At 41.7% G+C, this 26,988-nt stretch overlaps 4 protein-coding genes across 8 annotated transcripts in view; 2 read left to right on the top strand and 2 right to left on the bottom strand.

The window, feature by feature from the left end:
* Positions 1–1,428, top strand: part of LOC133560945 (FERM domain-containing protein 7) — an 18,325-nt gene extending 16,897 nt beyond the window's left edge. Inside the window, exon 12 of the mRNA XM_061914012.1 lies at positions 28–1,428. Within this exon, the coding sequence (XP_061769996.1) occupies positions 28–1,038 (1,011 nt within the window). The 3' untranslated portion in view covers positions 1,039–1,428. The remainder of the gene's footprint in view (positions 1–27) is intronic.
* Positions 1,096–19,648, bottom strand: stk26 (serine/threonine protein kinase 26). Its single transcript, XM_061912659.1, has 12 exons — positions 19,310–19,648; positions 5,955–6,023; positions 5,698–5,859; positions 5,006–5,062; positions 4,829–4,937; positions 4,609–4,766; positions 4,346–4,531; positions 3,598–3,740; positions 3,432–3,528; positions 2,050–2,106; positions 1,850–1,977; positions 1,096–1,777 (listed from the first exon to the last, which is right to left on the bottom strand). Exons 1-12 carry the CDS (start codon positions 19,328–19,330, stop codon positions 1,762–1,764), a joined length of 1,203 nt encoding a protein of 400 aa, XP_061768643.1. The 5' UTR covers positions 19,331–19,648; the 3' UTR covers positions 1,096–1,761.
* zgc:77880 (zf-DHHC domain-containing protein) lies at positions 19,285–26,988 on the top strand. 2 transcript variants are annotated; one of them, XM_061912661.1, is made up of 9 exons: positions 19,293–19,959; positions 20,126–20,214; positions 20,294–20,367; positions 22,373–22,485; positions 22,552–22,613; positions 22,689–22,809; positions 24,618–24,690; positions 24,787–24,940; positions 25,004–26,988. In XM_061912661.1, exons 1-9 carry the CDS (start codon positions 19,835–19,837, stop codon positions 25,093–25,095), a joined length of 903 nt encoding a protein of 300 aa, XP_061768645.1. In that variant the 5' UTR covers positions 19,293–19,834; the 3' UTR covers positions 25,096–26,988. The 2 variants fall into 2 exon arrangements, with proteins under 2 accessions (XP_061768644.1, XP_061768645.1); XM_061912660.1 differs by having other exon boundaries at positions 19,285–19,959; positions 24,787–26,988.
* Positions 24,110–26,988, bottom strand: part of tbc1d19 (TBC1 domain family, member 19) — a 30,448-nt gene continuing 27,569 nt past the window's right edge. Inside the window, exons 22-23 of one of the 4 annotated variants that reach the window (XR_009808413.1) lie at positions 25,181–25,542; positions 24,110–25,096 (exon numbers count right to left, since the gene is read on the bottom strand). The gene's annotated coding sequence lies outside the window, so the exon portion shown is untranslated. Of the gene's footprint in view, positions 25,543–26,988 lie in introns of all 4 variants that reach the window. The other 3 variants (XR_009808414.1, XM_061912649.1, XM_061912648.1) reach the window with 3 other exon arrangements.

The raw sequence follows: 26,988 nt of genomic DNA, 5'->3' as shown, positions 1-26,988 counted from the left end.
CCATTTTATAATGATGTATTGTTGCAGCTGTATGACGACCAGATGTTCCCACGCTCCACCTGTGCCTTGGAGGATGCGGAGCTCCGAGGAAGTGGGGCTAAGCGCAGCCAGTCGACCGTGGAGGTCACCCCGAGGTGTCGCAGCCTGGCCCGAGTCACGCCCCTCTCGCCTCACATCCGCTCGGCGTCGACGTCCGCGATGGAGGACCCCCGGAGGGCGTGGCTGGGGGCGCAACGGCAAGCTCAGAGACTCGCCGGCATTTATGGCAACCGTTCAAGGCGCCGGCCCAACCCACAGCCGCACCCGGATGCGGCGCAGCAGCTGGTTCTCCTGTACCCCAACAGCCCCGCCTATCAGTACCACCCTGTGCTCCCCACGTTCCCGTACCTGTCCGACTGCGTCTCCGCCTCTTCGCTGGAACGTTTGCCACAGCAGAGGAGGCAGGACGGACTCTGGCGGCCATCTTTCCACCCTCTAAACAAAGAGCCAGCCTCCTACTCAATGCTCGGGAGGAACCTGCGTGCCTCAACTTCAGGAGGGATGGGATTGGGAAAAAACGGGACAAGGGTATTGGGCATGTGCTGCACGGAGGCGGGGCATTACAGCGATGACTGCAATTTCCTCCCGGGGCTTCCTCGCCGCGTTGCCAGCCAACCAGATGTCAAGTTTCCGCTCTCCAGGACTTCTAACCCCGCCTCCGAATTCCGCCCACTGGGTTACTACCCCCACTTGACACGGCCCACCAGGCCCACCTACCTGCCCCTAAGCTCCTCCCCTCTGCCTCAACGCCCCGCCTCCCTGTGCATGATGGCCGCTCCTGCCTCAGGAAGCTACAGTGACTCTGACCCAGAGGTTTTCTACCCGTATTACTGTCCAGCGCAGCCAATAGGCAGGCTGGTGCGGCCCGGCGGACTGGCCCGCATGAGGTTCTCCTCTGGGAGCCTCCAGCTGGATGAGGAAGAAGAGGATGAGGAAAGACACAAGGATGAAAACAAGGAGACAAAAGGTGCTGCAAAAGTCACCAAAGTGACACTGTAGTAAAACAATAACGTTTGTCTTGTCAACCTGCATAAAATGAACATTAAAATGACAACATTGTCAATCAATCTTAAATATTTATTCATAAAACTATGTCCCGCTACAAAAAAGAAAACATTTCACTAAAATCTTAATGTTCCCGCTGCATAAGCATTATCACATCCCTTAATGATATGTACATAAAAAATATATATACACAATGACCAGCTAGTGTCTTTGGTTCAAAGTGTCAGTAACACTTTCACAGCACCAGCTAGCTGTATGGCTAACAGTAGCAGGTAACAATAAGCTAGCAAACTATCTGCTTAGCAACATAAAAACTGCTTAGTGAAGGACCTTGCAGCACTCAAGCTAGTGCTAACTCATTATTAGCATTACACCAAATGAGGGCGCATTGTGTGAAAATGGGGCTGAACCCAAGAAGAAAAATCTCCCAATGACAATAGAAATAATATTATTGGCATGTGGTCTTTGTCAAGTGCTACAGAAGAAGTATTTAACATAAAGCTGCATTGCTGCACAACACTAAAGGCACGCGGTGAACATATTCCACAAGTTAGTAAAAAGTCACCAACTTACTTCTTCATGCAGCAGCAGTAAAGTAAATGATGTGCATGTGTGTGTGTGTGTGTGTGTGTGTGTGTGTGTGTGTGTGTGTTGAGACATTGCCCAGCAAGTCTCCATGCTGAGTCTCTCTTCATTCTGTACACGTCCTGTTTGCCCTCAGTTGGTGTTGAACCTGTGGTCGGCAAAGCATGCGCTTACTCAGCAAACCAAAACAAAAGACAATAAAAAAAAAAAGTTGCCTCACCTGGCGATGATGTGTGTCACCATCCTGTCTGTGATGCCCGGACACACGTCCTCGGCCATTCGGATGTTGCGTTCCAGCTCCTCAATGGCCAATCGCTGCTCAGAGTGCTCCTTGTGCTGCTGCTTCAACTACACAGTAACACACGTTGCTAGCATGTCTTCGGCGTAAATGTGTGTTTGTGTGCGCGTTTGTAGGCAGACCTCAGTGAAGACAGGAGAGATGACAGTAGACAGACTGGTGGACGCATTCAGCTGATCCTGAGAGGACACAGACATAAAACAACTTTGCTATGTCTCAAATGAAATACTTCAGTCAGTACACATCATCATGAATACTGTGGACTTAGTTACTGAGGGGACAAATGTTGACAAGTGTCACTTTTTCCCATCTCTATGGCTGTCATTGTGGTCTTCATGGACATGAAGATCAAGTTATGCATCCTTTTCTCTCCTTTTTCGTTCTGAAATTTAGGATTCCTACAGATTTTAAATTTCCAAATTCCATACTTTTTCCAGACACTTATTTTCAAACGCCCTAGTATAAAACAAAATTGTTGAAATTTTAGTAAATAGCATAAAGGGCCGAGTGGGACTAAAACAAATGAATACATACATTTTTCAAATAATTACTTAAATATGTATAATTAAATATTTGAATAAAGTTAAATCAATAATAATCAAAATTGTGAAATATTTATATATCATAAAATAATTAAACAATTTTTAATTTAATACATTTAATAAAACATTTTGTAATGAATTCCAATTATAATCAACAACACATTTAAAGTTTATTTAATTTTGTCCCATTTTGCCTTCCAAAAAAATAACATTATGTAAATAAATTATGGAATTAATCGTAAGAGATCATAAGGTTCACATTTTTTTTTGTTCATTCGAGGTCTTTAGCCAACCAGTCAGAAATGTGCATTTTACCCATTTATAAGAAGGAATTTTAATAACTAGCTCACAAAATGTGTTTCGACATCCATGATAGTAGTAATAATAATGGATTAGATTTTGTGTAGCACTTTTCTAGACAGTCAAAGTGCTTTACAGTGAGAATTGAGAACCCATCCTTCTCTCAATCCAATGTAAGCTACATTTCTAGCCACAGCTGCCTTGGGGTAGACTGACGAAAAATTTTTGCGCCTACAGCGGATTCGAACTCCAGCGGACATTCATTCAAATTCATAGACCAGTGTGAGCGGCACTGGCAGGAAGGTGGATAAAGTGTCTTGCCCAAGGACACAGCGGACGCTGGATTTCGTAATAGGAACCCTCAAGTTTTTGGATGGCTGCTCTACCATCTGTGGCACGCCACCTCAACTTCAGCATTACCCGTTTGTTGAAGCAGCAGGAGTAAGGAGAAGGTGCTGGTTAGGGCTTATCACTGCAACTCAGCATACTGTATGGGGCATGTTGAGTGCACCACACAGACCGAGTTGACTGCATATTGTCATACTTTTCAGGGTTAACAAGCTAATGCACTCAAAAGATTTAAGTACAGAGATGTGCAAAAATTGAGACACGCCTCTTGTTTATCAAGCCAGCAGGAAGTAGAGGCTTCATCCCCTCTTTACCTGTTTGTTAGATGGCCGCCGTCTGTCAGTCTTCTTTTTGCGGATCGTTGTGAAGCTCCACTCGGGAGAATCAACGTCCTTTCTGTCACCGGACTCACTGAGCACACAAAAATAAATTAAGCTCAAGTACCCGGGCGTGTACCCTGCCCTAAAAGCGTGTACGTACCTGCCGGAGTCGTCAGAACTGCTGTCGTCGTGTCCCTGCTCTCGCCACCGCCTATACCTGTCGATCAGCTCGCTGAGGTAGGACGTCTTCTTGCAGTGTTTGACAATGAACTTGTGTTTCAGCAGCTCCTTGGCGGTGGGACGCTGAGGGAAAAAGAGTCACTGACACAATGACGAAGGAGAGTGTGTGTCTTTTTGTCCACAGAGTGCAGCAAGCAGCACAACAATGGACATATTAATAAAATGAACAAAAAAACACTTCAGTTGGACAACACATTCTCTCACAATCAAACAACCAATTGCATTGATTAGTTGATTAGAAAAAAACTTTGTTTTACCTAACAAAAATGTATGAAATCCAGATTTCATTGAATGTCCAGAACTTTAAATACATGGACGTATTTTCTACAAGGCGACAGCAACACAGCGCACGTGAGAGCAATAACGTATGAGTGCCATAATCTGTGTGGCGGCGAACAGCGGAGTCCTTATTTTTATTAAAGCACATATGCTAAAAGTGCAATTTCAATGTTGCTGATGTACATTTATATTATAAAACAAATAAAAGCTATGGCAAGCAAACATTTTTTAATTTGAACTAGTTTCCATAACGGACGCATTGAGGCTATAACTGTTTTTTTAAAATCCGATTAGTCAATAATTAATCAATTATTCAAATAATCAATAGTTACAGCCACACATTATAGGAAAAAAAGTGTTGGGACACAATGACAGAGGATGAAGCTTACGAAGCTAGGGTCTTTGTTAAGGCACGCCTCTGTGAACTCTTTGAAGCTCTTGGAAAAGTCGCCCGTCAGCGTGGGGGGCGGGGACTTGGGGATGAGGAAGAGGACCCGCATTGGATGCATATCGCAGTGGGGCGGTTCCCCCTTGGCGAGCTCAATGGCGGTTATGCCCAGCGACCAGATGTCCGCCTGAGAGGGGAGGAAACAGAGATTGTGACAACATTTTGCCGTGGCGATGGTCAGTTTACGGCATGTGAGGGGACAACCTTGAAGTCGTATGCAGACTGCTGGATGACTTCAGGCGCCATCCAGAAAGGCGTCCCCACAAAGGTATCCCGCTTGATCTGCGTGTCGGTCAGCTGACCGGCCACCCCGAAGTCAGCCAGCTTCACCTGGCCATGCTCCGACAAGAGCACATTGGCGGCTGAGGATGATTTACAGCTGTCACTTTGTGAGGGTGACCACGACGTGTCCACGTGCACACACCTTTGATGTCTCTGTGGATCTTCTTCTCCGAGTGGAGGTAGTCCAGACCCTTTAGGATCTCCTTCAGCAGCGTGGCGATCTGGGACTCTTCAAAGGGACCTGCACGCAGCTGCACACACACACACACAAGTCATTATTTTGGCTAGGCTAGTGAGCTGGGCTCTAATTAAGGCCTACCAAGTCAAGTGCAGAACCTCCACCAAGGTACTCCATGATGATCCACAGTTTGCTACCCTAAGGGACACAACGAAGAAGAAAAGAAGTCAATATGCTAACAAGACCGTTGTTCTTCACTTAAACAGCATATGTTGGTGTTGTTTTGATATCTCTTCGTATTCAAATTTGAATAAAAGCATATCGAGACTGCTGGTGGATTTAAATGTTCCTTCTCGATAAATGTCAGCCTGTTGGTAGGTTGGTATAAAATTGTATTAAGTTGGGTAGATTTTGAAATTAATTGTATTGTATTGTATATTATATGATGATGTACATTTCAACTGTGGGTCCCTATCCATAAGCTGTACGCTTCCTTTTTACAGAACAGACTCTGATTTTAACAAAAGTAATATCAAATTATGTCTGTAAATAAATAAAGAAATCTGTCTTATCCCCTCCTTGCCCACGCAATTTTCCCCTTTGTCTTCCCTTTTTCTTCTTTCTACCCTTTCCTGCTCCGGTCCGTCTGTGCCAAGCATTACATAAATCCATTTAATAAAGTCAAATACAAAAAAGGTAACAAAAGAAGTGCCTCACACTTCTCTTTTGCAAAGTAAATCTGTGCAGCAGATATCGGCATCCACATCAACAATATGATTTGCCTGAGTGGCGAGACAGGACATATTCGGGGAAAAAAGACAGCATGGACAGACCTTGAGGTAGGAGCCATAGTACTTGGTGATGTAAGGACTGTCACACTGGCTCAGCACAGTGATCTCCTGCTGGATGTCCTCAATTTCATCCTCTGCTTCCTCCAGGTCGATTATCTTGATGGCCACCACGCTCTGTGAGCGATTGTCGATGCCTTTGAACACCTGTGGGGCAACAAGAGATACAGAGACAATAAAAAATGACAAGAAGTGATCACAAGAGACAAATAATTTAAAATGTAAGACAAAGAGTACGTTACCTCTCCAAAGGAGCCTTTACCAATGCGGTCCAATTTGTTGAATAAATCTTCTGGATTAATTTGAGCGCTCTGAGACAAGAAAACACCACAGCATATCATAGCAGTTCATGCAACAACATTTAAATACACAACGAATTATAGAAAAACTGAAGCTGTACTGGAATTTTGTTTCGGAAATGTGAAACTACGAGAAAAATGGATGGTCTGGGGATGTGGAAAGATGTTAGTTTGAATGTGTTGCTGCTAAAACCGTTTAAATGAGTTGAAAAATATGGAAAAATGCTGTGCTTTTCATTTCAGTCGTTTTTTTAGCCACTTAGCAAGATAGTGTTAAAGGAGGACAACAATTTATTTGGAAATTTGCCTATCAATCTGCATTTTTATTTGAGACAAGAACACACATCTTTCTCTTTTTTTGTGCATTCAAATTGGTAGTAAGGGACGGCAAACAATGTAGACAATGGCACTTACAATTTCCGACTATAAAGCCCTCTAAAAACATAAAAAAAACTGCCAACAAAACTCCATCACATGCAGTCATCTGCAAATTGACCAATCATTAGCAACACCGTTATTGTAGGAGTTACCGCCGATAAACTATTTTTAGTAACACAATGCTTTAATCACAAAGGCAATGCATCTACAGTTGCATCACCTCTGAGTTGTTAAAGGTTTGTGCCAGATTTCAAATCATGCCTCACACTTGTACACTAGAAGGTTGTGGCCATATGTCAAAAAGATGGAACTCAACTTAGACCCGAAGACATTGCTAGGAAGACTCAGGAAGATAATTGTTTGTTTCCAGCAATTTTTTTTAGAGGATTGAGGATTATCACAAATTCATAATTTGAAAAGGGAGTACAAGTGTTGTGTTGAAAGATATAAACATCCTATCCGTCAGCATCCCAGTGAAGTCAAACAGTGTACAGTAAGTTGGGATCTACAGTGGAACCTTGATCCACGAACGCCTCAATTTGTATTTTTGTCAGTCTATGAACGTTTACATAAATGAGAAGCAGCTCAACGGCGACAGTATTGCCAAGAAGAGCGGCCGTGCCAGAAACTTGAGGGTTCCAGGTTCACTCCCCACCTTTTGCAATCCAAATCACTGCCTTTGTGTCCTTAGGAAAGAAACTTCACCCTTTCCCCCAGTGCCGCGCACACTGGTGAATGAATGATAGGTAGTGGTCGGAGGGGCCTTTGGCGCAAAATGGAAGTCACGCTTCCGTCAGTCTACCCCAGGGCAGCTGTGGCTACAAACGTAGCTTACCACCACCGAAGTGTGAATGTGGAGTAAATGAATGATGGGTTCTCACTTCTCTGTGAGGGCTTTGAGTATCTAGTTGATAGAAAAGCGCTATATGATCTAATCCATTATTATTATTAGGTGATCATTTGAGAGAAGACTTGCCATGTATATTGCGAGGTCTAAAAGTGACCATGCTGGAACAAAGAACAAAAAAACAATTTAAGGCGAGCTGTAGGTGTTTGGAAAAGTTTAAAAAGGGGAGGCGTCATTCAATGCGTCGGGGCAGCATGGTCGCTGATGGCGAAGCGAAAGAGAAGGCAGTACTGTTGTACTTGTTTGTGCTGATGCGAGAAGTGGCTGGAAGGTGGCGCTTTGCTAGTTTCCCACTCATTGTTCAACAAATGCCACAAATATTCTAGGACACAAGGTAAATAGATTTTACTTTTTTGTTTTTTATTGTAGAAATGTGTTTGGTAGGGCTGTGAATCATTGGGCAGCATCAAGCTAGATAGCATTAAGTAAGCGATACTTGTCAGTTGTCACGTTGGATGTGTTTGAATCAGTTAAAAAATGTTTTTTAAATTCTAAATCAGAGTGGGATAAGAATACAACAGTTTTGCAAGGGTTCTGTTCAAAGACCCCCAGTCCATGGTGTACCCACAAAAAACTCTAAAAAGCAGTATCCTTGTTTCTCTAATCCATGAATTAATTTTAAGAGATAAAATCATGCTATTCCTGAATAAACCCTGAATAATCCCGTTTTTAATCAGGGAAGAAGAAGAGTCACTGACGAGCAGGTGGTAGAAATGTGTTCCCTTCTAATTGAGGTGTAAGCTACCTTGATCAATGGGAAACTATTTTGGTGTTGTAATCTACGAGTACCAATGCTTGAGGAATATAAAATTCTGCTCCATGATGAACCTTATCACAGTAAAACATACCACACTTTGCAATTACAACTAAGGAGAGAGGACGAATGAATTGCTCGTGGGTCTGAAGAAAAAACAGTCAACTTTTACCCTGAGCCGAGGTCGGTGAAGCAGCAGTTGAAGCAAACTACATATGGTAATTGCTAACAAAATAACATTAGTATCGACGCTGTATTCCCAGTGAGTTTGTTCATACATGCATGATGAAAGCTGCAGAAGTTAGATGTACCAAGAAGCCAACATTAGTCAGACCATATGGAGGGTCAAATGGTTTTTGGATTATTACTAAATGGAATTATGTTATTACATAAACATGTGTGTCAACATTTCATTATTCATTTTATCTGTGAAACTCACCAAGTACCAAGTACAAGAGCCGTATTTAGTCGAAACCACAATGATTGCATCAATATTTTTAATTATGACAAAATCTTTTGTCATTTAAAAAAAAATGTTTATAACGTTTGGAAATATGGCCCTGTACACAGGAAAACCTTAATTATGACCAATGTATGATCCTGTAACTACTTGGAAATGGATGGAAAGAAATGCGTGCTTATTACATTTTAACATAGAACATGTTAAAACAGAAAGTTAGCAGATATTAACAGTTAATGAACAAGTAGATTAATAATCAAATTTCTACTGCTTGTCCCTCATAATTTTGACAAAAAAATATAATGGAAAATTACATCATGTGTTACTGCATACGTCAGCTGCCATATTGAGAGCCTTTGTTTGCTTACTTACAACTAAAAGAGTAGTTGTTTAGAATGTTCACTCTTATTTTATGACAAAATTCTTCCTTGATTGCAACAAGAAACGTATGTTTAATGTATCGTAAGTTTTTCTGTTAAAATAAAGTCCCCTTTATTTTGAAAAGTACCGAAATACAACCCTAGCTGCCACATAGGTTTATGGAATTATTAAATAAATAAATTATTAAATCGTAAAATAAATGACATATTCAGATAATTAATTGATTTCGGAAAAAAAATTATGATTAAAAAAAGTCAATTCAATATTGAAATAATATTTAAATGCTTTTATAGTTAAATGTATTTTTACATTCATTTATATATACATTAAACACATTTACATATTTAATTCAATTTATAATTAATTATTGACATTTAATTATTTACAGACTATAAGCCGCTACTTTTTCCCTATGCTTTGAATCCTGCGGCTTATAAAATGGCACGGCTAATTTATGGATTTTTCTTTGCTGAAGTCAATAATATAAATAATTTAATTTAAAAAAAAACATGCAAAAACACTGACAGGGTGTTTTATTGTTTGTGCCATGGCACCATATTTTTGACAAAATCACTCACTGCAGGTGCTGCAGTGTCCAACTAATTCAACAGACACATTGGATGTTGCCACACTGTCTGCATTAAAACCAAGAAATCTAAAAACAAGTTTCTGTTATTAAGTTGATATATTAAGATATCCAAGTTTATCTTCTCACTCCATGCAGTCAATCCATAGCAAGACAGAAAGACAGCCCAACAACACAAGTTATGAGAGTAACGTACAGTCTGTAACAAACTGGATCATTTTGAAAAAAAAATAACAGGAGCAGCACCAAAAAGGAACTCAGGCAGCGTGGCGGTTAGAGATAACAGGAAGGCAACACACACAAATTTGCGCACACACACACGAATGGAGATGTTGAACCACAAAATGGCACAAAGAAGGTAGCTAAGTAAAGCCTGTGTGAAGAGGCTTTAAAGCCACTTGCAGCCTTGGCTGCTCGTGAGGAGCCTTTGTGGCCTCACTCGACTTTCCACCAGACTAAAAAAAGGAACTGTAATAACACGCAGCCTCACCACGCCCTTCTGCCGTTGCCACAACCACACTCAGGCGGGACACGCAGGGACGAGATGAAAGTGATGAAGTGTGACCCTCGCCTGATTCTTTGTAATTGACAGTTTTGGCTTTTTATGTGTGCATGTGTTTAACATGTAGACGTGTCTTCCTGAGCAGGAGGGTCTCAATCTGTCTCAGAAAAGTGTGATACATGGCTAGGTCGGTAGAGTTGCCGTGCCGGCAACATGAGGGTTCCAGGTTCGATCCCTACTTCCGCCTTCCTCATCACTGCCGTTGCGTCCTTGGGCAACACATTTTAGCCACACCGGTTTAAATGTAACTTAAATAATGGTTTTCACTACGTAAAGCGCTTTGAGTCACTAGAGAAAATCAATTTATAATTTACGTCACATATTAAAATTTTCTTGGTGACTGTGGTCCTAACTCTTTTGACACCATTAACTAGCTCATTTCTTGCAATTTTGGGCTGGCCCCTCACCTTTATTCATTCTTCCCCCTCCAGGAGAATTTTGCATGGCACTTCAGAGTGATACCCTGTTATCTTGAATTTCTTCCATTTATCAATTATTATGCTAACGGTGGTCATCTCCTTATTAAGCTGTTTGCTAATGATCATGTAGTCCAGGGATCACTAACTGGCAGACCACGGTCCGAGTCCAGACCCAGACACTGTCCCATCTGGACCTGGACCTATAGTCAATTATTTTAATAGTATTTGAAGTTTTGATGAAAGTCTTCTATTTTGACCGGCACAGCTGTTATGGACTTTACGATACCGGTTTATCGGACCAGGAAGTAAACGGATCAATTGCTTGCCAGTTAAACCAGCCCACACGATACCGCTCAGCCAATTAAATCCGTACATTACCGGAGAGGCGAAACAAGTGACACGGAAGAAGGAGTGATAGCCACGTAAATAAGAAGGAAACAATGGAGGCTAAGACCCAATAACCCCTTGCAGCACCTAATATAAACACCTAAACACCTGATCTGTATATCAGTGGTTCTTAATACTAACTTAGTGGTGTCTAAAGTGCAGCCTAAAGGCAATTTTTCGCTTGCATCCATCCATCTTCTTCCGCTTATCCGAGGTCGGGTCGCGGGGGCAACAGCCTAAGCAGGGAAACCCAGACTTCCCTCTCCCCAGCCACTTCGTCTAGCTCTTCCCGGGGGATCCCGAGGCGTTCCCAGGCCAGCCGGGAGACATAGTCTTCCCAACGTGTCCTGGGTCTTCCCCGTGGCCTCCTACCGGTCGGACGTGCCCTAAACACATCCCTAGGGAGGCGTTCGGGTGGCATCCTGACCAGATGCCCGAACCACCTCATCTGGCTCCGATAGCTCAGTTGGTAGAGCGGAGGACTGTAGAGACAAAGTGATGACATTTTTCGCTTGCATTGTTTTATTTTTATTTTTTTTTGGGGGGGGGGCTCCTGAACTTTTCTTGCTTGTGCTTACTTTGCTGACGTATGCGGTAACATGGCGCCACAGATGGCTTCCATAGTACTGCGCTCTCTACTTAGTTTCTTTATTTTCTTTATTGGACAAAAAGAGCACAGTCTACCCAGTTTAATTATTTGAGTCTTAAAAATACTTGGCCAATAAAGCTTATTCTGATTCTGATAATGCGTAATTTTGTAATGTTGTAGTATTTCCTCAAAACTATTATTAATGTACCTAATAATTTACTGTTAATAGTCGGTTACTTTCTGATGCAACATGGATCTGTCTACACATTTGCTAAAATGTAATAAACACTTATTAGTCTGTTGTTTCAATACTTTACATCAGTTTTGTGTAATATTACAAATTTGGGTATCAATATAACACCAAGTATCTCAAAGGGGGAGCCAACCAGGTAGACTTGACAGGTCTGCCTGGTTGGCCACGCCTATAAAACAGCTGATAGGCAACACTTCACAGTGGTCAGGTGACCCTTGTGGAGAAGACTGCAGATGACAGTTGAAAGATGTCAGGTAAAAATTCCATCCAACATACCAAAAATATTGTCTGATTACAAGGACATTTGAAAAGAATATATAAAAAAAATAATGACAAGTATCATACAATTATAATCAAACTTAAACACAGGATGGTGGTGTAACAATATCAATTACCGTAGAAATATAATACTATGCTCCATTCATCTACCTAACAGCATTTTGTCTGCTTGTCGTTTTTAATGACATCCATCTAATGACATGAATTTGCTAATTGCAGCAAACTGTTATTTTCCTGACATTCCTGATCACAGCTGTCTTGTTTAGAGATTGGTCAGTAAATTGTTGATGTCCGAAGAATGTGAGTGGCCAAGGACTTTCCCTTGTATATGTAATCGCTGGGGTCTGTCTGTCAGTTAGCAACAAAAGGTAACTCAAAAAGTTATAGGTGGATTTTAATGAAATTGCGTAAAAAACACATGATCAGGTTCTGTTAGTGATCTGAATCATTTCTACTACATTAACTTTTTCTACTACTTTCCTTTTTTTTTTGCCCTCAATTGCCACAGATCGGATATTTTTTTGATACTCAAAACTGATGTTTTCACTACAGATTTGGGCCACAACGGCACGTAGACCGAATTTGTTTGGAATCTGCTCTTTTCAAGTGTGACTGGCAATTTGGCAATTCGACCTGTTTGTGACTTTTCTGTCATATTTGCGTGCGCGGGACGATCTCTTTCCTTTTTGCAATTCTCTTCTTCCTCCTGCAGTTGTTTTCCATCATCTGCCTACTTCCTCTACACAACAGCCACGGCACAAACAAACTCACCCGCTGATCTGTGGCTACCATGTTATCTCTGTAGTAGCAACTTCCTTGTTCATTTACGGAATCTGGTCAAGTTCTTCTGTTTCATTCAATCCAACTGCGCATGCAAGTGACGTCGAGGTCCCATAAGGGCCTGTGCGTATTTCTACTGGATCTGATAAAAATCACATTTGACTTGTAAACTAAAAAGATGTAAACAAAAAAAATAAGATACCGAAAAAATCTGTTTTGGTCCACTTTGGCCTGCAGTGTCAATCTACCAGTAATCATAGAGAGTGGCCTGTAAGAAGAATTCCTTCGGTTTATTTAAATCAACCATAGAACACATGCGCCCTCCTTCGTTCTGGTGACTGATGCAAAGAGTGAACCCTCTTGCAGCTGTCGAAGCGACAGACGAACAAAAACAAACACTTAGAGACTTGGCAATTTTTTTGGTCCTTCGATTTACTTGGGTATGCCGCTCTGTCCATTTGTTCTTAAACTAAAACGCTACGGGCAGATTTTGATTAAACTTTTAAAACATGTCATAAATGGGGGAAGGAATGACAATTATTTACTATTGGGAGATAGGGCCTATTTTTGTGAAAGTTCCGCACTCTGCAAGTACAAAACCCAAAACCAGTGAAGTTGGCACAATGTGTAAATCGTAAATAAAACAAAAGACAGTGATTTGCAAATCCTTTTCAACTTATATTCAATTGAATAAACTGTAAGACAAGATATTTAATGTTCGAACAGAGAAACGTAATTTCTTTTTTTTGCAAATAATCATTGACTTAAAATTTAACGGCAGCAACAAATTGCAAAAAAGTTGGCACAGGGGCATTTTTAACAATGCCTTTCCTTTTAACAACACTCAGTAAACATTTGGTAACTGAGGAGACAAATTTTTGAAACTTTTCAGGTGGAATTATTTCCTATTCTGGCTTGATGTACAGCTTAAGTTGTTCAACAGTCCGGTGTCTTACAGATGGAGCGACAAACTGTAGTTACTGACAGTGGTTTTCTGAAGTGTTCCTGAGCCCATGTGGCGATATTCTTTACACAATGATGTTGGTTCTTGATGCAGTATCGCCTAAGGGATCAAAGGTCACAGGCATTCAACGTTGTTTTTCGGCCTTGCCTCTTACGTGCAGTGATTTCTCCAGATTCTCTGAACCATTTGATAATATTACGGACCGTAGATGGTGAAACACCTATATTCCTTGCAATAGCTTGTTAAGAAATGTTTGACAATTTGCTCACGCATTTGTTCACAAAGTGGTGACTCTAGCCCCATTCTTGTTTGTGAATGACCGAGCATTTCATGGAAGATGCTTTTATACCTAATCATGGAACCCACCAATTAGCCTTTTCACCTGTGGGATGTTCCAAATAAATCTATGATGAGCATTCCTTTAACTTTCTCAGTCTTTTTTGCCATTTGTCCGAGCTTTTTTTCAAAAGTTGAAGGCATCAAATTCCAAATAAGCTTATATTTGCAAAAAATAACAAAGTTTACCAGTTCAAAAATTAAATATATTGTCTTTGCAGTTTATTCAATTGAATGTAGGTTGAAAAGAATTTGCAAATCATAGTATTCTGTTTTCATTTACGATTCACACATCGTGCCAACTTCACTGGTTTTGGGGTTCGTGAATGGTAAATGGGCTATACTTGTATAGCACTTTTCTACCCCCCAAGGTACTCAAAGTGCTTTGACACTATTTCCACATTCACCCATTCACATTGTTCACTTGCTTAAAGTTGAAATCAACTCTAAATGGCAATGCAGTGGTTGCCAAAAAGTGATTCTATGCAATATTTTGATATTGCCATATCTCATCTGCATATCATTTCCTAGAATACCTTTAGCAATAAACAAGTACTTTTCCAGTTTGATTGTGTTGTTAGTGATCCAAGTTGACAAGACGAAATGCAATAAAAACTAATTGTACGCTAAACATTTAAACAGACAATACAACTTAACCACCAGTGCGCTTACATAGAGGCTCGAGGCTGAACTCTGACCCTTTTGAGGCCGGAGAAGCCAAAAAACAGAAAACAACCAAGTTAAACATTTAACGCTAGTTTGAGCATGTCAATCATTCCTTATCCTCATGCATGCAGCAGTGATCATTAATTGTAAAAAAAAAAATCTGCGGTGAAATGAAGATCACATGTACTCAAGAGCTCCACTGTATGCGTGTCTGTTTGTTTTAGGGGTTTAAGGTCACAGCTGTGAGCGGAGGCGGCATTAAAAACAGCGCCCCCCCAAAGAAAAACGACCTTTGCAGAACGACCTTGTGTGAAAAATAACTGAACATTTCCTGTTTTGCTTCAAAAGACTGCAAAAGCAGCAAATGATCATTGATGGATTCCCAGCCTGCTTAGCAACAACTCTGTCTCCATGGTAACCAAGGTAAACAACACTACTATTTCTTAAAACAATAACAACTAGGACAGGATATGTGTTCGCCACCTTGGAACAATAAGGATTTCATTCAATACATTCTCACTTTCCAAGTGGTGATGACACTGTGACTTTCAAACATCATTAAGGCCTCCTGTCAAGGTTCTAACATGTTTGCATTAAAATCAAAATAAATGCTTTGTCTCAATTACAATAATTTAATATGTGTATTTTTTATAATGGTAATTTGAATAAAAAGTGGATCGATGGCGCTATCTACAGGTACAGGGGGGCTGCAGCTATGAATCCAACAGAGGGTGTTATAATTGTCATTGTGCACTCACGGGAAATTACAATATTTACCCACTTCTTCTTTTTCTTGGTTCAATAGTGATTTGTAAATCAACGGAGCATTTTTGGGAACATTTGGATCACACAATAAAATATTAGTCTGCTCCCCCCCCCAAGACTTTTCTGACAAGAAATATTATCATTATCATAATCCACTTCTGCACTCCAAATGCTGAGTGTGGAAGGTCACAAATCAAACCACAAGTGTGCCAAAAGAGAGACAGACAAAGTCAAGCACCGTGTCCGCCCCACCCCGCCAGCGGGTGGAGCGAGCGCACCTAGGCAGGTTGCACAGGTTGACACACCTGAGAGCTTTTCAGTGTCCACTGACACTTCACTATTACAACATAAAAAGAACAGGGACGGGTTGTATGTACATAAGCAAATAATAAAAAAAAGCTGTTTAACAAATTATTCAAACATTTTAGCAAGCATTTTTAGGAGTTTCAAGCCCCCTGTGTGCCAGTCACAAATCACATCTGTCCATTAAAAATACCTACTGACCATTGTTTAAACACTGTAGACCGAATTAAAATGTGTCAGTGTCATACCTGCCAGTGTGGCCTGTGACATACTGTAAGTACAAACACAGCCTGCATCACAACTAGACCAAGTGTATTTGCCCCACCCCTTTTCTATGATGAACAAGTAGTTGGCTATGTATGTGCACACACACACAATGTTGACGTATTGTATATGCTGTCAGCTATATATAACTGTCAGATATTAACCTATAACAGATTCAGTTTAGCATTTTTCATAAACACAATAGTAGGGGTGCAACAATTACTTTTAACAACGATTCGGAATTTGTGGTTGCCAATACGATTTAAGGACGTTATTTTTTAAAAGAATACGATCCGAGAGGATTCAGAGTTCAAATCAATTTAGTAAATTTTTATTAAAAATAAAAGTCATCCAGTGTCTTGGATACTGCAGGTGAAGTTTCCTATCTTCCTGTTTCTTGTAAGGGAAAAATAATAATAATTATTGATGCAAACAAGCAAGTAAACAACAATTAACAGCAACACAATTAATGCATTCACATCTTACTTGAAGAAAGTGCAACCAACACTTTAAGTTGAATTAACAGGAGGAAAGCTTTTCTGCTCAAATTTTCAACAGTCAAGCAATTTTCAATAAAACTGCAGTAGCTAACATTTCAACAGTCGATTTAGCTGCTAAATAAATTTCCCCGACCCATTCATACAGTCTCTGTTCTCTGCCCTGGAGTCAACAATGAACGACTTTGTCCAAGGTGTGCGAAAGCATGTATGCCCCCTCACTTCATAACTTCCATAGCCTCCTTCATCCAGCTCTTCTATTCATTTATTTCTGATGACTTTTCCGTGGGCGCCACTTGACATGTTCCGGAAGTCTGTAGGTCACTGTAAATTGCTCCGCTGTCACTTCCGTTTAGTCCAGGGGTGTTAAACGTACGGCCCGCGGGCCTGGACAGGTTTTATCCGGCCAGTGGGATGAGTTTGCTAAGTATAAAAATGAGTGGACATTTTGTTAATGAAATAAACTGCTGTTGTAAAAGTGTCCAATAGATGTCGCAATAGCAACTATTTGTATCTTTGTAGATGATGCTACATACAGTATGTAAAAAAATTAATAAACCACATGATGTTAGTACATCAGTCGAGGAAAATGAGCAAACTACATAAATAAGATCCTGTAATTGGATTTTGATATTGTTTTATCTTAATAGATTGAAAACTAACACCAACAAGTTGACTGATGAACATTGTCACATCATTTATTCAGAAAGTATAAATAACGACAAATAAACATAGAATACTATTAACCACAACATGTAAATGTAAAACAACCCCAACAACATTATGAATTGTACATTTTCAGAATGTGCTTTTTCTTGTTGGGGACGGCGCGGTTGGGAGAGTGGCCATACCAGCACACTGTGGGTTTCTGGTTCTATCCCCACGTTCGACCAAACTCGTCATGTCCGTTGTGTCCTTGAGCAAGTCGTGTCACCCTTACTCCTGATGGGTCGCGGTTAGGGCCTTGCATGGCAGCTCACGCCATCAGTGTGTGAATGAGTGAATGTGGAAATTGTGTCAAAGCGCTATTTGAAACGCACTATGCAAGTATAACCGATATTCTATTTTTAAACAAAGAAAACACTCTGAAGTTGTCTTTATTTCTAAGTTATCGTGCCGTGATTTTACCAGTCTGTCCCACTTGGGAGTTGATTTTTCTCCATGTGGCTCCCGATCTAAAATTAGTGTGACACCCCTGGTTTAGTCAGGCCCGTCCTTTTTTGGATGAAAGTTGGGTATCAGCTTATTATCGTATTGTGGCTATTGTTGTAGACTTTGCAATCGTGCTGTAGCTGAAATGTTTTTGTTTTATTAATGATATCATTGTCTTGTGCCGTTTGCATTTGTTATGACCTTTCTCGACCACCACAGGTATACACCATTTTTGTTTTGATGACAATTCAGACCAGAAAATACTTAATGTTTAATGTCTTTATCATTAAAAGTGCTAAACTTCATATTTAGTCTGCCGTTCTTAAATCCAATGTTTTCCTTTTTTTAGTATTTTAATACAATCATGGATTGATACCCATCTTCCGGAAGGTAACATTGTCGAGAACAGATCAATATATTTGAAATTTAGGAATATGAATTGATATATCGATCAATCGTTACACCCTCACAAAAAAAGCCCTCGCATCTTTTTTTGTTTTAGAAAAAGGGTAGACATTGCTGTCTTCTAGGACAGTGGTTCTCAAATGGGGGTACGCGTACCCCTGGGGGGACATGAGATCTTTTAAAATATTCTAAAAATAGCAAATATTCAGAAATATAAATATATTTATTGACTAATACTTCAACAAAATATGAATGTAAGTTCATAAACTGTGAAAAGAAATGCAACAATGCAATATTCAGTGTTGACAGCTAGATTGACGTTAAAGATTTCTTTTTTTGTGAAGAAATGTTTAGAATTAGGTTCATGAATCCAGAAGTATCTCTATTACAATCCCCAAAGAGGGCACTTTAAGTTGAGGATTACATCTATGTGTAGAAATTATTATTTTTAATTGAATCACTTGTTTATTTTTCAACAAGTTTTAAACTTGAATACACCTCACGGTGATGCTTAAACACATCACTATATGGAATTCATTGTATATATGTTATAGACATAATATATCTGTATATATAATATACTGTACACATATGTTATATATTATACTGCTATATTTACTCTATTTATACCTGCATTGTCCTTTCCATCCTTACACTTTCCATCATTGTAACTGAGCTACTGTGTTGAACAATTTCCCTTGTGGATCATTAAAGTTTGTCTAAGTCTAAGTCTACAAATTAGCAATATTTTGCACTGTTATACAATTTAATCAATCAGAAACTGATGAGATTGTGCTGTATTTTACTTCTTTATCTCTTTTTTTCCAACCAAAATGGCTTTGCTCTAATTAGGGGGTACTTGAATTAAAAAAAATGTTCACAGGGGGTACATCACGGAAAAAAGGTTGAGAACCACTGTTTTAGGAGGTGTGACACATTGATGCAAATAATGTGAGTTTAGTGATGGCAAACAATGAGTGCTGTCAAGCAATCAGAAGGCGAACCTCAAGGTACCATATTGGGACCTGGTGACTTCTGTTCTTCAAATGGAAAAAACATTTCAATTCCCTCCCCCCAGTATGACTACTATGTTGGACTTCGAGGAATAAAAGCGTTTTGCTCTTTCACAACTACAGTCGGCGCTTGATAAACTGGTTTAGTTGGCTGACGAGGACGCTGTGAAAGCAGCCCAGTCTACCTTTTGTGCTTACCTGCATACCGGGAACCTCCATGGTGACTTTTAACTTAGAACGCCCTCTTCCTCCGCCAGGTTGTTTGCGTCTCTTCGCCTTCAAAACGGCCCACGGAGAAGGTGCTCTCCGCGCTCACAAAAAGTCTCTACAAACACCGGCGTGACTTCCCGGTGGAGGCAGGCTTCTCCTGTCCGCGAGAGAGCACAAATGTCGGGAGAAGGGCAAGAGGAGCGTCCGGGGATGAAGAAGGGTGAAGCCGCACAAAGTTGAGCTGTTGCTCGGTGGGCGGAGCCATAGTGTCTCACTGCGACTGACATCTGGCGGCCACAAATAGAACTACAGACACGTTTTCACTGTGAACTGAAAAATGCCGACATCAGTTAGTCTACAGCAAAAACATATTGTGGTATATTTCGATAATATAGCTGTTGGTGTCGTGTGAAGGCGGTACAATACGACGCTTCCTCCTCTTCCCTACGTCAGCGTTTTACGCCGTGACGTCATCCGGACACGGAAGTCGGATGGGGCGGAGCCTTCTCGAAGATGGCGTCGCTACGCTGTCGGCGCGATCCGTGCGGCGTCGTCTGCCTTGTTTTGACCTACTTCAGCGTCTTTTACGCGGACTACGTGGTGGTCCAGTACGTGCTCATCCCCGCGTACTCGGACAGGTGGGTTTTGGCGCGCTTGGCGGTCGGACTGGCACCATGACGTCACAGCCCCATTCATTGGCAGCGAGCAGCATCTTCCTGTTGTTTAAGTTGATCCTGGGGATTTATGGCGGATGTTGTTTCTGATTTATTACACGTTAATACACAAACCTATGCCTGTCAACAGTGTGTGGTGCACCCTGCACGGATCTGCCTTCAACATCATTTTGCTGCTGCTGCTGGCCTGCCACGCTAAGGCTGTATTCTCGGACCCTGGTCAGTGACGTCACAGTATTGAGTCCCACATCACCAATGACATCACAACTGACCTTATATGTGTGTGTGTGTTGTGCAGGTGTGGTGCCCCTCCCTGAGACGGCGCTGGATTTCTCAGACCTCCGCTCGCAGTCGTCGCGAATCAACGACAGAGTGAGTTGCCAAGAGTGTGTGTCACTAATCAAACACACCGCTTGTCATCATGTCCTCAAAGGCCTACTGAAACCCACTACTACCGACCACACAGTCTTATAGTTAATATATCAATGATGAAATATTAACATTGCAACACATCAATCAATCAATCAATCAATCAATGTTTATTTATATAGCCCTAAATCACAAGTGTCTCAAAGGGCTCCACAAACCACTACGACATCCTCGGAAGAACCCACATAAGGGCAAGGAGAACTCACACCCAGTGGGCAAGGAGAACTCACACCCAGTCGGACGTAGGTGACAATGATGACTATGAGAACCTTGGAGAGGACCACATATGTGGGCAACTACCCCCTCTCTAGGGGACCGAAAGCAATGGACGTCGAGCGGGTCTAACATGATACTGTGAAAGTTCAATCCATAGTGGATCCAACACAGCCTTGAGAGTTCAGTTCAAAGCGGATGCAAGACAGCAGCGAGAGTCCCGTCCACAGGACACTATCCCAAGCGGAGTCGGATCCGCAGCGTTGAGATGTCCCCAACCGATACACAGGCGAGCGGTCCATCCTGGGTCCCGACTATGGACAGCCAGTACTTCATCTATGGCCATCGGACCGGACACTCTCCACAAGGAAGGGGGGGACAGAGGAGAAAAAGAAAAGAAGCGGCAGATCAACTGGTCTAAAAAGGAGGACTATTTAAAGGCTATAGTATACAAATGAGGTTTAAGGTGAGACGTAAATGCTTCTACTGAGATAGCATCTCGAACTGTTACCGGGAAGGCATTCCAGAGTACTGGAGCCCGAACGGAAAACGCTCTATAGCCAGCAGACTTTTTTTGGGGCTTTAGGAATCACTAATAAGCCGGAGTCCTTTGAACGCAGATACATGCCAATACGGCCTTTTTAGTTTACTAAATTGCAATTTTAAATTTCCCGCGAAGTGTCTTGTTGAAAACGTCGCGGAATGATGACGTGTACGCGTGACGTCACGGACTGTTAGGAAATATTAGCGCTGCCCGCACACACACAGCTAAAAGTCATCTGCTTTAACCGCATAAATACACAGTATTTAGGACATCTGTGTTGCTGAATCTTTTGCAATTTGTTCAATTAATAATGGAGAAGTTAAAGTAGAAAGATGGAGTTGGGAAGCTTTAGCCTTTAGCCACTCAAACACACAGTGATTCCTTGTTTAAAATTCCCAGAGGTGAAACTTTACTATGGATCATAGCGGTCAATCGAACATGGATCCCGACCACTTGTCAACCAGCGGTTTTCGGTGAGAAAATTGTGGTAAAAAGTTGCCACTTACCGGAGATCAGCTGAGCTTGTGCTGTTTGTACAGCTGCCGTCAACATCCCTCAGACACTGGCGTCAACACATCCGTGGATACACCCCTTCGACTATCAGGTACTATAAAACTCACTAAAACACTAGCAACACAATAGAAAGATAAGGGATTTCCCAGAATGATCCTAGTAAATGTGTCTAAAAACATATGAATCCTTCCCAATGCAATCGCATTTTTTTTTTAATAGTTTTTTTTTTTTTTTCTAGTCCGTCGCTATCAATATCCTCAAACACAAATCTTTCATCCTCGCTCAAATTAATGGGGAAATTGTCATTTTCTCGGTCCGAATAGCTCTTTTTGTTGGTGGCTCCCATTAAAAACTATGTGAGGATGTGAGGAGCCATCAACGGGTGACGTCATCGTCTGCGACTTCCGGTACAGGCAGGGCTTTTCTAATAGCGACCAAAAGTTGTGAACTTTATCGTGGATGTTCTCTACTAAATCCTTTCAGCAAAAATATGGCAATATTGCGAAATTATCAAGTATGACACATAGAATGGACCTGCTATCGCCCTTTAAATAAGAAAATCTCATTTCAGTAGGCCTTTAATGACAGGTGTGCTTTTTTCCATTGGAGACAGCCATTGGAATGCAGGTGGCATGTTACTTCCTGTTTCCTACATATTTGTTGATTTTTGTCATGCAGGGCTGCGAGGGCTGGACCGTATGCAGCCGCTGTGAAACCTACAGACCCCCTCGGGCGCATCACTGTCGCGTGTGCCAGAGATGTATACGACGCATGGACCATCACTGTCCCTGGTGAGACATTGTTGTCGTCACTGCCTACTTGTCACCGCACCTTCTCACCCTTGTTGTGTTTATAAGGATCAATAACTGCGTGGGAGAGCTGAACCAGAAGTATTTCATCCAGTTCCTCTTCTACACGGGTGAGTAAACATGCACAGCAGCATCAGATCCAGTCGCACTGAAATGCATCTCAGGCCGTGCCATGTGATTGACAGGAGTGGCCAGCCTGTACTCCATGCTGCTGGTGGTGTCGGCCTGGGTGTGGCGCATCAGGAGCGAGCGGGAGGGAGACGCCCAGAGGGAAGAAGACGACACGCCCAGCAAGCATCTGATTGTGTGAGTCCAAGGTTGCGTTCCAAATCGTGTACTTCGTTACCTCATACTTGCCAACCTTGAGACCTCCGATTTCGGGAGGTGGGGGGTGTGGTTGGGGGTGGGGCAGAGGCCTGGTTGTGGCGGGGGGCGTGGCTAAGAGGAGAGTATATTTACAGCCAATTCACCAACTTGAGTATTTCATATATATATGTATGTATGTATGTATGTATATATATATATATATATATATATATATATGAAAAACTTAAATATATATAGTTAGAATTCACTGAAAGTTATTTTATTATATATATAAATAAAATAAATAGTTGAATTTCAGACGGCACCTATCAAATATACAGTAATAAAAACACAGTTGTTTTACTAACTGTACTGTGCTTGCTGGTTACGAAAAAAAAAACAAAAAACATTTACCTTTTACTATTTGAGTAACGTCACTTCCGAGTTTCCAGAAGATGGCGCCAGTATGTGCTTTGCCCTGCCGTCTCTCGCTGTCAGCTCTATTCGTTTTTGTGTTGTTTGCGTCTATTTTCGTCTCTATCAGCTCACTGCTTGAGTATGACCGCCAAACAATGTTGGATCTTTGCCCCTTTCCCACTAATATGATCAACTTCGACGTTTGTTTTTCGACGTACCAGTCAGCTTTTTCACCTGGCCGGAATCCTGCCTTCCTTTCCCGCCTCGTAGCTTCTCTCCCCCTCCATCTGCGGGTTGTGTTTCGGGCCCCACCCGGATTAGCTTCACCCTTAAACGTGCTGGCCCCGCCAGGTTCGGTCTTGTGAACGCAAGATCTTTGACGAACAAAACCTTTATCCTAAAGGACTTTTTCACTTCCCACGGACTTGACTTCCTCTGTGTGACGGAAACATGGCTGAGAGCCGGTGAGTCCGCCCCTCTTAATGAACTTCTGCCTCCGGAATGTTCCTACTTTAATTATCTGCAGTCGTCCAGTCGAAAAGGAGGAGGATTAGCAGTCGTTTTTAAAAATGACTTTAAATGCCGTCAGATCCACCTGCAATCCTCCCTTTCAAGCTCCGAACTGTGCATGTTTGAGCTGGAGGGGGCGCTGAATTTCAGGAGTCTCCCGAAAAATCTGGGAGGGTTGGCAAGTATGCTCTACCTAGACTTAGCTTTTTCTATTTAAAGTACAAGATTCAACAACTGCCAACAGTACACGCATGTTGCACTAAACACGCCCCAATTGTTAAGCGTGCATCTTGCAATTGTCTTGCGGAAGGGAAGGGAGTACCTGGAGTGGTTGCAGATCACAATTATAAAGGAGAGAAGACGAGTAAGCAAATTATTATTGCAATGTAATTTTGGCTTTTGTACAGCAATAAACTGTCAAAATGTGAACCATCAGGAACTAAGTACACAGTGTACATATGGTATACATATTGAAGTGCAATAGTGGTAGTATTCCAGTTGCACGTCTGTACTTAAAATGAGTAGTTTTGAGTACATGTTGTGTGTTCACACTGAGAGGTATGGCAAAATGCAGTGCTTTGATATTTTACTCAACCTGCCCCAAATTATGGGTGCACAGTGATCCACCCTAACTACTTTACCAAGTGGAAGGGAAGGGACCAACTTTGGTTATTGCTTGAGTGGAGGTACTTAAGGGAAGCAGGTAAATATTGCCATTGTTATTTCTGGCAATGATATGGGACAGCACTTTAATATAAAAATGTGCACCCTCAGGAATCAAGTACGTAGTGGACATAGTATTCATACTGAAGTGCAAGTATAAAAGTGCTTGAATTAAAACAAAGCCAGAGTGGTCTTATTGACATGTCCATGTCCTTCAGTGTGCACTACATCATTCTGCTGGTGGAGTCAGTCCTCTTTGGAGTCTTCGTCTTGGTCATCTTCTACGACCAGGTAGCTCACGTAGTATGTGATTACAACAAGCTCCAGTAGAGGGCAGTAGTGCTAAACTGCTCAGGTTTGTGGCGAATGTCTTTCTCTCCCTGCCAGCTGGCGTCGATAGTCAGTGACGAGACGCCCATCGAGCAGATGAGGAACAGGCTTCTGATGAAGGACAAAAGTTTCCCCTCTTCGCAGCCGCCTCACCAAGCAACACACACACGTAAGCCTAAAATGGCTTTGCTACGGGAGGTTTTCGGACGAGGTGAGTGGAACACCGTCTGGTTAAAAGGACAAGCTTTGGTGGTTCAGCTGTGTCTGTCGGCAGGTTCTGTCTTCTGCTGGCTCCTCCCACTGCACTCCAGCACCCCGTCAGTCGGAGGAATCGCCTACTCTGCCCTGCCTGACTACGACGTGTGACCTGTGAACAAAGGCCCGTGAATGTTCTGCGTAACGAGGAAGGCAGCGGATGATGTGCCTCAAGAACTCGAGCACATGGTCACACCTGTGTCCTGCAGCTCAGCTCCCAGGATTCTTGGCTCTTGTTTACTTTGAGTGTGAACACTGGGGAATATTTTACACATTTGATGGGACATTTTTAAAAAAAATTGATAGAATTTGTAGCCTGGATGGCAACCAATCTCAAGGGATGTGAAAGACCTGCCTGCAAATGATCCATGCTGCATTTTGTCTTATAGAACCTCCTTCCCAGGCTGTGTCTCAATCTGCAAACTTCCATACTTCCACAGTCTATTGAGTGTGGCAAAATGCAGCACTGGATACCTGGATGCAGCACTCAGACTGGTCAAAATGGTGAGTAAGCAGGCAGTGCTGGACACTTGGCACCCACAGTCGTCACTGTCTTGGCTACGTAGCGAAAGAAAAAGGACTAACTCGACTGATTGGGATTCACAATTAAAGTTGAGAGAAGACAAAGGTATATTTTGCGGTCTTCAAAATTTGCACATTCAGGAACTTAGTTCACAGTACACTTAATGATTAACTAAGTTCACAGTATACCTAAAGGGGAACTGCAATTTTTGGGGGAATTTTGCCTATTCACAATCCTTATACAAGACAAAAATAACAAATATGTTTTTCTTTTTTAATGCATTCTAACTAGTAAATAAATGCAATCAAAAGTCTGCTTACAATGGAGCTTATGGGATTTGATATATTCCGTTTATAAAGCGCTTAAAAAACATCCAAACACCTCCAAAGTTTTATTAACATACTGTAAGCATATATGTAATGTAGTAACAAACATATTTTTATTCTAAGATGTAATATTTATGTATTTTGCTCAATTTAAGCATAAGGTAGCAGATTAATTAAAAAAAATGCGACATTGCTTTTCCTCAACATCATTGATTAGTACCCGTGCATACATAGTTCATGAGAGTCAAAAACCAATCAAACATCACTTACTGTATAATGTCTGCTGTCAATTGTATGCCAACTGTTTGAATGTTCATTAATTCCCCTTTATATGAATATCCATCCATCCATTTTCTACCGCTTATTCCCTTTGGGGTTGCGGGGGGCGCTGGTGCCTATCTCAGCTACAATCAGGCGGAAGGCGGTGTACACCCTGGACAAGTCGCCATCTCACCGCAGGGCCAACACAGAGACGAACAACATTCACACTCACATTCAAACACTAGAGCCAATTTAGTGTTGCATGTCTTTGGAAGTGGGAGGAAGCCGGAGTACCCGGAGGGAACCCGGAGGGAACCCACGCAGTCACGGGGAGGACATGCAAACTCCACACAGAAAGATCCCAAGCCCGGGATTGAACCCGGACTACTCAGGACCTTCGTATTGTGAGGCACACGCACTAACCCCTCTTCCACCATGAAGCCTTTAGATGAATGATCAATTTATAAACCTTGCAGAGAAAAAAGAGGGGGGACCTAAGCGTCTTTCTCGCTATTTCTGGGTCTAAATTGGATGCCACAGTTGACCAATTGTCAGACTGTCCTCATTTTCTCACCGTCCAGGTGAAAGCATTGTTTATTATCCAGAGTAATATTCTGCAAGCCCCGAGGTGAGAAATCAGCACACCAGCTAATGACGTCATATAGCAGCAACAAACTTGTTAAGATATCTGTGTCAATGTGTAGCTAAAATAGTTTCTCTACATTATTGTTTATACTAACTATATCACTAATGCTTGGTTAAAATTCAGGATACACGGTGTAAATGAAGTATTGTTGGCGCTTTTTGGATGGTTCTTTAGATGGCCTTATTAGCGGAATAGAGCACCTCCCAATAACTCCGTTGTAAGCAGATTTTTATTTATGAGTTAGTCTG

This window comes from Nerophis ophidion, linkage group LG10 (genome assembly GCF_033978795.1).
Source record: "Nerophis ophidion isolate RoL-2023_Sa linkage group LG10, RoL_Noph_v1.0, whole genome shotgun sequence".
In the NCBI taxonomy this organism is placed as follows: Eukaryota; Metazoa; Chordata; class Actinopteri; order Syngnathiformes; family Syngnathidae; genus Nerophis; species Nerophis ophidion.
Note: the sequence above shows the minus strand (reverse complement) of the source record. Positions and strands in the feature narration are given on the sequence as shown.